Source organism: Dromaius novaehollandiae, chromosome 27 (assembly GCF_036370855.1).
Source record: "Dromaius novaehollandiae isolate bDroNov1 chromosome 27, bDroNov1.hap1, whole genome shotgun sequence".
NCBI lineage: Eukaryota > Metazoa > Chordata > Aves > Casuariiformes > Dromaiidae > Dromaius > Dromaius novaehollandiae.
Window position 1 is genome coordinate 7,541,232 of NC_088124.1, and position 12,615 is coordinate 7,553,846.

The following is a 12,615-nucleotide window of genomic DNA, read 5'->3' on the forward strand; positions in this document are numbered from 1 at the left end:
TTGTGGGGGAAAATGTTCTAATGAGGGTAATAGAACATCAGGAAAAAGTATCAAGAGGTCAAGGAATTTCCATCATATGAAGGGTTTTCCTTTGGTTTGCTCTGTTTTAAAGGGTTAGATAACTGCCAGAGATGACTTTAAGGTTCCTCGCATCCCTGAGGAAAAACCCCAAACCCACGTTTGTTTAAAGTGGGAGAAAAGAGAGACAAGTTTGATTGAACTCTCAGATGTCTTGCACTACTGTAGAGCATACCCTGGTTGCAAATATGTTTCAAATAACAATTGCTTGTTTTCTGTTGTTTTTTACTATTATGCAACTTACCTTTTGAATAGAACACGTTGCAAACATCTCATGTTACTTTTTGTATGTAAGGTTATAAAATCTGAAATACAATTTAGCTAGCTATTTTTTTAAATAGGTAGTTGTACTTGAGGTCAACTAAATTACAGCCAAATTTTCAGAAATGCTGCGCGTATGCAACTTTCGTTGATGCTAAACCAAAGTCATTTACCAGATTATGAACCAGCATGATTTTGAAATACATTACAAACAACAACAAGCATACGTATACAGGATGACTTTGTTAGGTGATGGTTTTATCTGGTACATGAGTGAAATTGGTTCACAAAGAAGAAAAAAGACACAATTTGTAAAATAGATAGAACCCAAATTAAAAATTTCGTAAAATGCTCTGTATTTCCTTGTTTCATGTCTCATACTGTCTGCAGAATCACCCTGTCTCTAGAAATCTCCTAGCCTCCTAAGCAAATTTAGACTAAACTAGCACTTCTTTTTTCTTAGCTCCCCTTTATCTGGATTTTATTGCTTTGAGCCTGGCTTTTAGTGATATTTTCAGAAGAGTTTCTTATTTATTATTTTTTATGGTCAAAACAAAATCTAGCCACCAAATGTTGAACGAGCAGGAATTTTGGGAAGTTCTCTTGCTCCATAGTGAACTCCCTAATAAAAATCACATGAGCAGTCAGAAGAGAGTAGTCGGTTGCCCAGATTCTTTTCCAGAAAACAACAGATGATTCCTAATCTTTGTGATTTAGATTAAAATATTGAAGTAAAAATCTGTTCATTTTTCTCAGGTATAAATCATTTTGAGATCAAATGATATCAACAGCTTTGTTTGGCAAATGTATTGTCAGCTGATAATGTAGGACTGTAGTTTTTAAATCAATTATTCGTAGTTGTGTTTATGTAAATAGATATTTTATGTTTCTGCACAAAACCAATTTGCTTTTTGGCTTCAGTGTGTTTCTATGGCTGCATGTTATCCCAGATAATCAGTACATGTTGTACAATGGAATAGGAGCAATTGATTTTCACTGTTTTGCTTCTCTCAGATGGTTCTGTAAGTCTCTTTCTGGAGCATTAGTAGATACAAGTCAAAATAACAAATGAGTCTTTTTCTTTGGAAACCTGTGGCAGGATAGAAATTTTGAATCATGCTTATTATTTTCTGATGTACAATGGCAACATTAGAAAAAATATATTGTAGGAATAGGTAATTCTTGAGCATTGATTGTTTTTGAGGGTGCTGATGTCTTCTTTAAAAAGTTAAATTACAGTTCAGGTATTTCACCAACATATTACATAGACAATAAAATGTTTACTACAACTGCCAGTACTTTCAGCAGATATGCATGCTTTTAATTATCTTGATTTTTATCTCCTGGTCAGGTAATTTTTATGGTACTCCAAAGCCTCCAGCAGAGCCCAGTCCCTTTCAGCCTGATCCAGTGGATCAAGTTCTTTTTGACAGTGATTTTGATACTGAATCACAGAGGAAAAGAACCACATCAGTCAGCAAAATGCAAAGGATGGACAGCTCTCTCCCTGAAGAAGAGGAAGAGGAGGAAAAGGAGGCAGTTAATGGCAGTGGAGGAATAGGTTGGTTGGCAAGGGGAGAAATTCCTTTAAGTATTTTGTGAATGAATAAAAAGTATACAAATAGCATTTGTGCTTGTTTGAACTGCTCTCTTAGTTTTGGTGAAGTTCGAAGATGATTTTCTATTCAGACAGGATTTTGAATATGTTTTTACTCTATTTTGAAATCATGTTTAAAAAGAAACAGCTGTTCTCCCAGCCAGATGTGCAATTGCATCATAAAATGCACTGCACAATAGAGAACATAGTGCTGGGTATCAGCCAAATTCATTAAGAGGAAGGAAAAATTTATCTACTCTGCAAGTAATGGAATCCCTTTGCAGAGTATTATTCATACCCTGTAAATTTTATCATTTAATTTTGATAAGATAACTGAATTCGTGTGCAGGAGATTTTAATGAAGCAATTAATTTAAGGGACAATGCTAACTCTTACTGAAGAATTTCCAGATGATTTTGGTTAAGTGAACCATCAGAAGCCTGAAACTAACTGCAGTGCTGTATGCAGGGGTGTAACTGCAGGGAAATAAAGCACAGTGAATTGAGACTGGACCAGTGTCCAATAGGATGTTTCAAAGATTGGCATGATGCCTGTTTCTTTTTTGCTGTCGTTATTACCCATCTCAGGGGAGAGGGGAGAACTGATGGTGAAGAGAAACCGTCATGTTACATTCGCAGATGATCCTATGTATGAGTGTTTAATAAAGGCTTACATTGACCTGACTGGACCTAATCTTGGGCTTTGGGGCTGACAGCACCATGGTGCAAAATGGCCTGGCTGATGGTTGTGTTAATGTCACAAATATCATCATGCGACTGAGGATACTGAGCATGCCCTCTAAACTAAAGGGCTGAGGTTTGCATTTAAAGTTTTCTGCAATGTTTTTTTGGAGCTTTATGTTGTCGTTGTTACTCGCAGAGGGGTGGAGGTGGTGTTTATTTTACTGGCAGTTTGAGTCTTTTCCACATTTTGATTCTGGTGGTTTGAGGAGTGCTAGTGGGATTTTTCCAAACATTGTTCTCTATGTAGGAAGTGCAATGAAGTAGTCAGCTTGGATTTCTGGCAGTGTTGATTTTTGCAACCTTGGCTCAGACAAATAATACAAAGTTAATTCTGTTTGGCAAAGGAAAAACAGAATTCAGTGTTCATGTTAGCTCTTAAAAGTTCATAGTTTAACAACAAAAGTATAAAAATGCACATCAAATAAATGGGTATGTTTGACTTTCATTCATAGCCAGAATAAGAGGGTGGTTCTTAATGAGAAACAACACAAACATCTGACAAATAGTAACACTTTCCCTGAACAACTGCAGAAAACAAAGAAAAACATTCAGATTCTTCTGACTGGATGAAACCTGTTCCCAGTTACAACCAGACAAGCAGCTCCATGGATTTCAGAAATTATTTGTCGAGGGACGAAACCTTGGAGCCGCTACCCAAGAACTGGGAGATGGCCTACACGGACACTGGCATGATCTACTTCATAGAGTGAGTAGACTGACATCTCTTGAAGAGTTAATATACCTTTCTGAAAGTAACAAGTGCAGAAGGTCTGCAGTCTAGGAAGATGTCTCCGTTGTTATACCCTGTTGTATCTGTTATTTTTCTGATACTTATATGAAATTTCATGTATTTCTGCTGTTTTGTTTTTCATTTATCCTATGTACTTGATTTAACTTCCATAGAGCAGGTATTTTACTAGTATGTCTCCAAGAAGATGAGTAATTTCAGGGATAAGACAGGTTTCAAACCTCTTCACTGTGTTTTCATCTAAGCAGCTCTTACTATTCTTTATAGATGGTTCTTAGATACTGTACAGGAGGACTTCAATATTATGTTTTCTTATGTGCTGTTGTCATCTGTATAATCCATGTAAATACGGTTAGTAATGTATTTTTTGATAGTTTTTTTGAATCCATGAGACAGGAAAGCATTATGATTCCATGTGTAAAGTTGGTTTGTTTAGTGTGTTATCTCACAAAATACAAAGCTGTGTAGATACTGCTTGGTAAGGTATAACATCATATAAATTTTTACTGTGCGAAATTTCTCTGAAAGATGAGAACTTGCTCATTCTTTCTTCTCTTCATGTGATCTTTGGCTTGAAATGCATGCTTAAAAATATAAATACCACAGTTTAAAGCCCAAGATAGGAAAGCAGTTCATATGTGCAAATGTGGAATAGCCTCCTTTATGAATTCTAAGGTAAAAAAAAAAAAAATCCTACTGAGGGTTAAGCATAAGTACAAGCTAAAAATGTTTTTCCTTTCAGGTAGAAACAGCTGATAGTGCCACAAATGCTTTTGGGGGCAGGGGAGACTGCTTGTACCTCTAACATTTCTCTTCACATGTGTGCTAGAGTCTCTCCAGTGTGCTGATACTTTCGAACATCATGGTTGCCTTTTTAGCATTTTGTGATATAGCTGAGGTGCAAATAGAGTTTAGTTTGTCTAAAGGCTACAGTTTGCCCGTGGTAGGAAATACTTAGAAGCTACAGTACAATAAAGTTTCCTCAGTCAGAGGGAGTTCTCTCTGTGTTTTGCTCCACAGTCATAACACCAAGACAACCACGTGGCTTGATCCTCGTCTCTGTAAGAAAGCCAAAGCTCCTGAAGATTGTGAAGATGGAGGTGAGATGTTCAGAATTCAGTTGTCACGTGTGACTGATAAGTGTCTGAGTTCATCACAGTTGGATAAGATGCGTTAGTGCTGAGATGGGAGCTTCTTCCTAAAACACACGACTTTGGAGTGAACGGGGTATAGTGCTGAGTATCCATAGTTTGGTGGTAATAAGAGGTTACCAAAGACTGGAAGTGACCATAGCATATTTTCCCTGGAGTGGAGGAATTTGCTTGAATTGTGGATAAATCTACATTCCTGAGAAGAGAATGACATATTTTGTTCTAATCAAGTATCATTGCTAAGGAGAAAGCTAGACATATTAGTGAAGATTTCACTGGAAATTGTTATGTGGGTGGGATATAGCAGTAGGGGAAAGTCCATAAGTACTGGAATATACAAATAATGAAAGAAGATATGGCGTAATACATTTAATAATATATAATGCATGCGACATAATGCATGATTATGTAAGTAAAGGGAACAATATGACTCCCTTCAAATCTTCATCCCCTTACTTACAGGTCAGGTTCATAGTCAGAATGTTCCTGATTGGCCTACAGGCAATTCCTGCAATCGTTTCCTACGTAGTCATGCAATTTAGTCAGCTAAAAAAGAGTAACAAATAGCTCCGTCTTCTGCAAACATCTGAGCTGTTACAAAAGCTGAGGCAGACTCAGAATGGCCTGTCATCTTTCTAAATTGCACAGCCTACCAATCATGTATTCATAATGAAGCCAGCTGGAGCAACTGCCTCGTACTGCTGCTTATTAAACATATGTACAGCTCACCACAGGATAAAAAGAGCACTTTAAATAGAGAAATGCAGGATATCCAAATGAACAACATTTAAATGAATAGTCCCACTGGGTCTCTTGTGAAATTATGTGGAGTGATGCCGATAGTAATAATCGGTAACATGCTGTTATATGCTAGGAAAATTGCTCTTACCTTCAAACTTAGAGCAGCCTCAAACAAGATTATGTAGAAATTTTATCCTTCAAAATGTCTAGCTACCTAATTGTATCTATTATTCTAATATTTAAATTTCCATAGTAAAGGTAACCAGAACAGTAAAGCTAGAATAATTGGACCTCTGTGTTAACTGCGTATCACCTTCAGTCAGTAATGATCTGCTTCTGGGCAACATCATACTAGAATGTGAATTTGTCACAAAAAAGGAGCTTTCTGATATCTACAATCAGCGTAAATGTTTGGGGTTTTTCGTAGCATTTAGATTTCTTTCACATGTAGCTTTTTTACCTTAGAGCCGTAATTTAGAGATGTCTAAAAGATAGTCTGAGTACTAGTCACTATAAGCTAGTCTGCTCTGGGCTGTGAGAGCAGTCAAACAGTGGCTGCACAGAACTGCGTTTAGTCTTCTCAGCAGGACAGGCTAGTGCTGAATTTGATGCTGCCAGAGCTGAACAAGTACTAGCTAGTTTTGGGATGTCTGCACTATATTATAAACATCAGAAAAATTGCACATTAAAAGAGCCTACCATGATGGGGGCTGTCGTCTTATTCATCACTTATGCCTGTTACACTTCTGACTGAAAGCTTTTTGAGTTGACTGAAAGCTGAAATGTTGTCAGAATGCAGTGAAATATGCTGGTGTTATTGAGAGAATGAATAAAAGTGGCATTAGTCTTACCAGGTGGTCTTAAATTCAAAGTAAAAGAGGAATGGAGACACATGGTTTTTAAAGTTTGGGATGTGATGTAGTGTCTTTTTTTATGCTGTATTTGGGGACACAGGCAGTGTGATTGTGTTCATATCATATAGCTAAAAGAATCAACAACTATCAAATCAAACTGATGATTGATAATTAGATTAGTTTTTAAAAAATATATTTCTCTGCCCCCTTTATATGTTTTTCCTCTCTAAACAGATTAGTTTGTACCTTGTTTATTATATGTTTAAAGTGGTGTCATTTCATTAAACATAAGTTTCCGCATCTGGTGGAATGAAGAGTTAGAGGTATAGGGCTCCAAATTCCATGCGACAGGCTAACAGTCTTTTATTTAGTAGGACCAGCCTCAAATAAATGAAGGAAAGAAAAAAGACCTGTTTTTTCTCAATTTTTTCATGAGTCTGTAATCTCTCATTATTTCATAAGAAGTCTGATATTTGCTGATAGTTTCCCACTATAATGGAGAATTTTGTTTTTTCTGATTTCAGAACTTCCTTATGGATGGGAAAAAATAGAAGACCCTCAATATGGAACATATTATGTTGAGTGAGTGGTAACTGTTAACTTCAGCAGAAAATAATGAAGCAGTTGATATACAATATGTATAGATTGTAATGCAACATAAGTACTAAACATACTCAGTAGAAATACTTCTAGAAACAGTGAATACATGGTGCCCAGTTCTGAAGCACTTGTATGTGGGATGATACCCATGGTGTGACCCTACTGAGTTACTTGAGTGTATTTCTCTTACGGAGATGGAAAGTGAGTAGCAATCACAGTAATTAGTTAATATGAATAAGATGATTTCATTTGTCTCAGCTCTAATAAAAATGGGGTTGTTTGATTTAAAAGAGTGGCTCCTGTTAAATGTAAAAGAGCAGGAGTAACTTATATCTCATTGCTGTCTCCAAAGAGCCATCACAACTAAATAACTGCTAAACTGCTGCAGCAGCTTTTCTCAACCTTCTTCAAGTCAGAGTAAATGAAATCTGTCTTAAACCATGGAGCAGAAAATTAGCAGAGCTGAAAATGATAGCTTCAGAGAACAAGCTAATAAACTTTGGCTTTGCAAAGCCAACACAGGCATTTAAATCCTGTCAAACTTACTGATTTTTAGCTTTGCTAAACTCTAGCACTTAGTAGTGAAAAGATAAAGGCTGATTTTACGAACATCACGGGTGGATGGAGGCAACACACAGTTGGCATCAAGAGAAAAAGTGGATTTCCCCACCTTTTTTTTCTCTCCCTATTATAACCTTTTAAAAATTTGCGGAGTGGAATTAAGGTATACCCCACCTAACAATTCAGTTTATTCTGTCACTTCAAAGGCAATTATAGACATCAAGAATGAACAGCATAGGAGAGGATATCTTGGAAACTTCATATAAAATACACACCAGAGCATAACTGCGTAGTTTCCTTCTAGATCAGTATTTCAAGCAGAAATAAGTAATGTAAGCATGTGTAAGTGTGCTTCCAAGAATCTAGGTTTGAAGCTTCTCATCTTAAGAATTTAATCTACAGCTCAAACAAGGGGAAGGCTGATCCAGTGCTGAGATTGCATATATTTATATAGAGACTTTTACAGAACTGTTGATGTTCATGTAGTCTTTTTCTGTTTGATTTTTATGTGGGGAATTGAGCTTGTGTTTAACCTACCTAAGGACAAAACGTCCTGTCTATATCAAGAAGCTCTTGAACTTGGACAATTTTTATAATTTGATGATAAATTGAATCCTTCAGTCATTATACTGCACTCTGTTAAAATGAAGTTAAATCGTAAATGTTGCTTAAAAAAAATGCCAGACAGTTTCTTTTCTTTGCATGATGAAACATTTCAGAGCAGCATTCATTGCTACATTTAGACAGCTTCCAGGAAGTAAAATTGCATTGGCTTTTAAAGTAAATCAAATTGATGATAGGAAGAAAAAAAAAAAAAGCTTTCTATTTTTATTATGATACTTCAGTCTTCATTTCTGTAGAGTATTAATCTGAGATAATGAAAAACAGTATTGTAGGTGTATCTTTTGTGGCTGTCTTTCCTGTGGAATAGGCAGAATGCTTTATTATGAAAGATTGTTCTCTCTCTTGTGTGTTTACAGTCATATTAACCAGAAAACTCAGTTTGAAAACCCAGTGTTGGAAGCCAAAAGAAAAAAACATCTAGGACATTCTGATGTTGGCCCTTCAAAATCAGGTATCACTTAATATTATGTTCTTTGTTACTGATATCTGTAGGAAAACAATGAAAAATAGCTTGGAAATTGAAGGTTTTGGTGAGTATCAGTTAAAATAAGTCTGGCTTTTTTGCTAGTAGTTCTAAATATTCTAGTTAGTGTTTGTTCTGATGATTAAAATGATAAATTTTTTTTTGCCTAAAGCAATATGTATAATGACTGCAGAAGTTAAGTTGGAAAAATCCACTTAATCATTTTCGTATTTCAAAAATTTTTAATATATAATTGTGCATCCCAAAGTCACATTATATATTTTTTCAGACTAGGTGGCTCACTATGTGGTAATCATTTTGTCAGCTTTTATTTGTTGATGTGATCTGCGTCCAGTATTGTTCAACTTATTCATGAGTTACCTGGATGAAGGGACGGCGTGCACCCTCAGCAAGTTTGCTGATGATACAGACCCGGGAGGAGTGGCTGACGCACCAGAGGGCTGTGCTGCCATTCAGAGGGACCTTGACAGGCTGGAGAGATGGGCAGAGAGGAACCTCATGAAGGGTCCTGCACCTAGGGAGGCATAACCCCATGCCCCAGTACAGGCTGGGGGCTGACCTGCTGGAAAGCAGCTCAGTGGAGAAGGACCTGGGAGTCCTGGGGGACAACAGGTTGCCTATGAGCCCGCAGTGTGCCCTTGTGGCCAAGGCCAGTGGTATCCTGGGATGCATTAGGAAGAGCATTACCAGCAGGTCGAGGGAGGTAATTCTCCCCCTCTACTCAGCCCTGGTGAGGCCACATCTGGAGTACTCAACTTGATCTCAAATAGTGTCTGCTAATACTACAGGTTAAATATGCAGTATTCTCTATGTGAAAATATGCATTGTAAGTATCCAATTTTAGAATTCATCAAGAGGGTAGCCTTATCTTTCTACTGGCCATTGTGTGTTGCCCTCCAAAATCTGTAGGGTTTTTGGAATTTTTTTTTTATGTTAAAATTGAACTGAGATCCTAAGACTGATTTTAAAAGCATTTTGAAATTTGTAAAGCTGGTTGTCATAAGCAGCTTTTGAATATATGGAGGAGGGTTGCAAGAGCTAGTTGGAAGATGCAGGTAAAGCTACACCTTGAAATTTTTTTGGCTTTTCAGCTACTTTGAATTTGGTATAGGTGGGAGCTTTAATTCCATCTCTGTTATATGATTTTTCAAGACAACAGTACAAGTTACAACTTTCCCACTCACTTAGCTCAGCTGTGAAATGAGGGCAGCAGTATGTTGTCTGCTTTATTCCTAACAGTGCTGCAGAGGTTAACTAATGTTTGTTTTCTGAGCATGTAAAATATCATGAAATTACTTTTGCTGCATGTTTAGTAGACGTCTGTGGATTGCTGAGTTTAGACCTTCATTCTTAATAAGAATGCTGCATTCTTAACACCATCTTTAATTACTCTCTAGACATAAAAGGCAACTTCTTATTCAAAAGAAATCATTAACCCTTATGATATCTTTAAAGAAACCAACATCATCAAAACCAACTTTGATTTTCTATCTGCAGGTCTTTTTATTCCATAATTTAGAAATCTCCTGAAGATGTTTGGTCCTCAGCTTTTAAAACACCTTCTTCCTTCTTTCTCTGATTATCCATATTGCGTCTGTAGTCACCATCAGTTAGGGATTTAATGGCCACCTGCTAGCAGCGTTGTTGATGGTGGATTGTGTTGAATCTTACCATGCACAGGACCAGAGAAGTCTCTCTTCACCAGAGATCCAGGCCAGCTTACTGGAGCCCTCATACGGACATCACTGAAGAAAAGTACAATGGGATTTGGCTTTACAATCATTGGCGGGGACAGGCCTGATGAGTTTCTGCAGGTGAAGAATGTGTTAAAAGATGGACCTGCTGCACAAGATGGGAAAATTGCACCAGGTAAAGTGGTATTTCTCTCAACATCCATTTCCTGTGGTGCTGTCAGGTCCTAAGAGAGCAGTGTAGTTTTTGAGACACAGGAGGTTAGATGTCTCCGTCCACTGACTTTGAATATGAAATACCTGACTCACTAAAGCTGTTTTCAGATTTATTAAAGATCTGTGAGAGCGATGTCTGAAAGTCAGTGTCTGAAATGGAAAACAATGTCCTAGGTACAAATCTACTTTGAGGACGCTTCTGAAGATTTCAGTAGTTCTGCCTCAGTGGTGACTTTTGGCTTCATGGTAAAGGTTTTCAAGCTAAAACTATAGCCAGTTGAAAAATGCCTTGATTTATCATCTAGTTGTGTGTTTTTGTATTTATCAATATGCTACAGCCCTTGTAGGTCTATGTTGTTTTGTACTCTATGAACATGGAAAAAGGGTTTTTCTTGATAGAATTTGTCATCAGCTACCTAGCTTTCTGGGTTACCTTCTAATTACAAAATCCTGCACGCACGTGCATCTTGACGTTTGAGAACAGCCATGCAATGAGAAATCCTGCCTTTCCTGGAAGACTGTTCCACAAGGAGATACGATTTTGCTTCAAGCTTCTGCGAGAGGAGGTTAATAAATAACAATTAGACTGATGAGAGAGCAGAGGATAAGGCCCTGCTGGGGGGCCCCTCTGGGACGTTTGCATTGGAAAAAAGAAACATCTCCGGTATGTAAAGAGGATGAGGGTGTCTCTTGAGACTAATACCTTTTCTTGTTTTACTTTGATGAGAGGTTGGTTTGGAGTTTTTCTTTTTTTTTGGGGGGGGGGGGGGGGGGGGGAGGGTTGCTCAATTTTCAGCTCCTGACTAGGATAAGGTGCAGCTCTTCCTCATTCTTACTGGTTATTATAATTTTAGATTCAGATTTATCTTAACCATACATGGGATACTAGTAGGCTTATGTGATACTACATATTATTTTGAGTACTTAAGATTCTCACATGAGGACTGTATAGACCACTTGAAATCTTGCTATAGCAACTTTTTCAAGATTCCTTATTTCCTTTACTGTTGTAGGGGGGAGAGGGCTTGTTGTTCTAGTTGCGTACTATTTCAGCACCAAAGCTTGCAACAAGCCTTACAACAGACCTTGCAAGAGGCATTCAAGTTAATAGTGCTTTCAAGGCTTTTACTATAGCTTTTGTTTATTCATTAACACGTGTTCACAACTGACCTTTTTTTAGGTCATTTAAACATTTTTGTTTAATACATAAGTGTTTACTTGATCAATTCTAATAGAGGGAATGTCAAAAGCTTTAGAACTTGGTGTCATTTACATAATAGTCTCTGTTCACTCTTTATATGTAAAGTAAAAATAGTGTATTTGAGTCCTTGTCTCTGTTTTGCCTGGTTCCTGCCAAAAAGCGTAACACCAAATGTCAAAACTGCGGTAGGAAAGAACAAGCAAAGCTATACAAATTGGGCAAGTGGGGAAGCGAGAGAGATGAGAGAAGCTGTAATCTGTAAAGAATTAAAACACATTTTCACTGTTGTTATAGATTTAATTTAACTATTTATATGCTTGCTGTAACATATGGTTTAGATACTAGACAAGGCAAAATACTCCTTTGCATATCCGACATGCTCTTACTCTTCTGGTAAGAAAACAGTTTATGCTTTTGATGTTTTAATAGTATTTACTTACAAAACGAAACAATAATTGTGTTGCTGATCTGTTGTTTGATTCTTTTCTGTATGCAGTTCATTTTCCATCTGTGTAGAAATGAACACAATACTGCAGCACTGTTTTATAGTGCATGGACACGTTCAAGTAACAAGATGCATATCTACTTATAGTTAATAGGAGAGTTATTGTTTTACTGATGTCCAGGGATTAAAGTGAAAAGGCACTTTGCTCCCTGGGAATATTATATTGCACATGTGTAAATTTCTGTCAACAAATTGATACACATTATCATTATGAAATAAGGTTTCAGGATCTGACACCTACTTCCACTTCATACTGGAAATACATCTTTAACCATGTATAGCGTCAGTATAAGAACATGGAATATGTGTGGGCACAATCCTAACTTAAGTTCAGCCTGTCCTAAAATAATTATAGGAACAAAAAAAAAAAATCCGATTTATTCTGGATTGAGTTTAGAATGCTGTACAATATGAATTAAAGCAGAAGACATTTGCTTGCAGTAATGTGTATGCACTGTTTTATCTTCTGTGGCTGTATAGTATCATTTATTAAATCTGCTGTGGATTAAACTTTATATATTTAGCACACTGTGTTCTCAGATGAAATAGAATAAATGCAA

The 12,615-nt window shown here is 36.9% G+C and overlaps 1 protein-coding gene across 7 annotated transcripts in view; it reads left to right on the forward strand.

Annotated features, from left to right (window-relative positions):
* The window catches only part of MAGI3 (membrane associated guanylate kinase, WW and PDZ domain containing 3), an 87,207-nt gene that overhangs the window by 45,702 nt on the left and 28,890 nt on the right, over positions 1–12,615 (forward strand). For all 7 annotated transcript variants that reach the window (XM_064498083.1, XM_064498084.1, XM_064498089.1 and 4 more), the window contains exons 4-9: positions 1,691–1,900; positions 3,211–3,385; positions 4,448–4,527; positions 6,698–6,755; positions 8,315–8,409; positions 10,123–10,311. In XM_064498083.1, the coding sequence (XP_064354153.1) occupies positions 1,691–1,900; positions 3,211–3,385; positions 4,448–4,527; positions 6,698–6,755; positions 8,315–8,409; positions 10,123–10,311 (807 nt within the window). The remainder of the gene's footprint in view (positions 1–1,690; positions 1,901–3,210; positions 3,386–4,447; positions 4,528–6,697; positions 6,756–8,314; positions 8,410–10,122; positions 10,312–12,615) is intronic.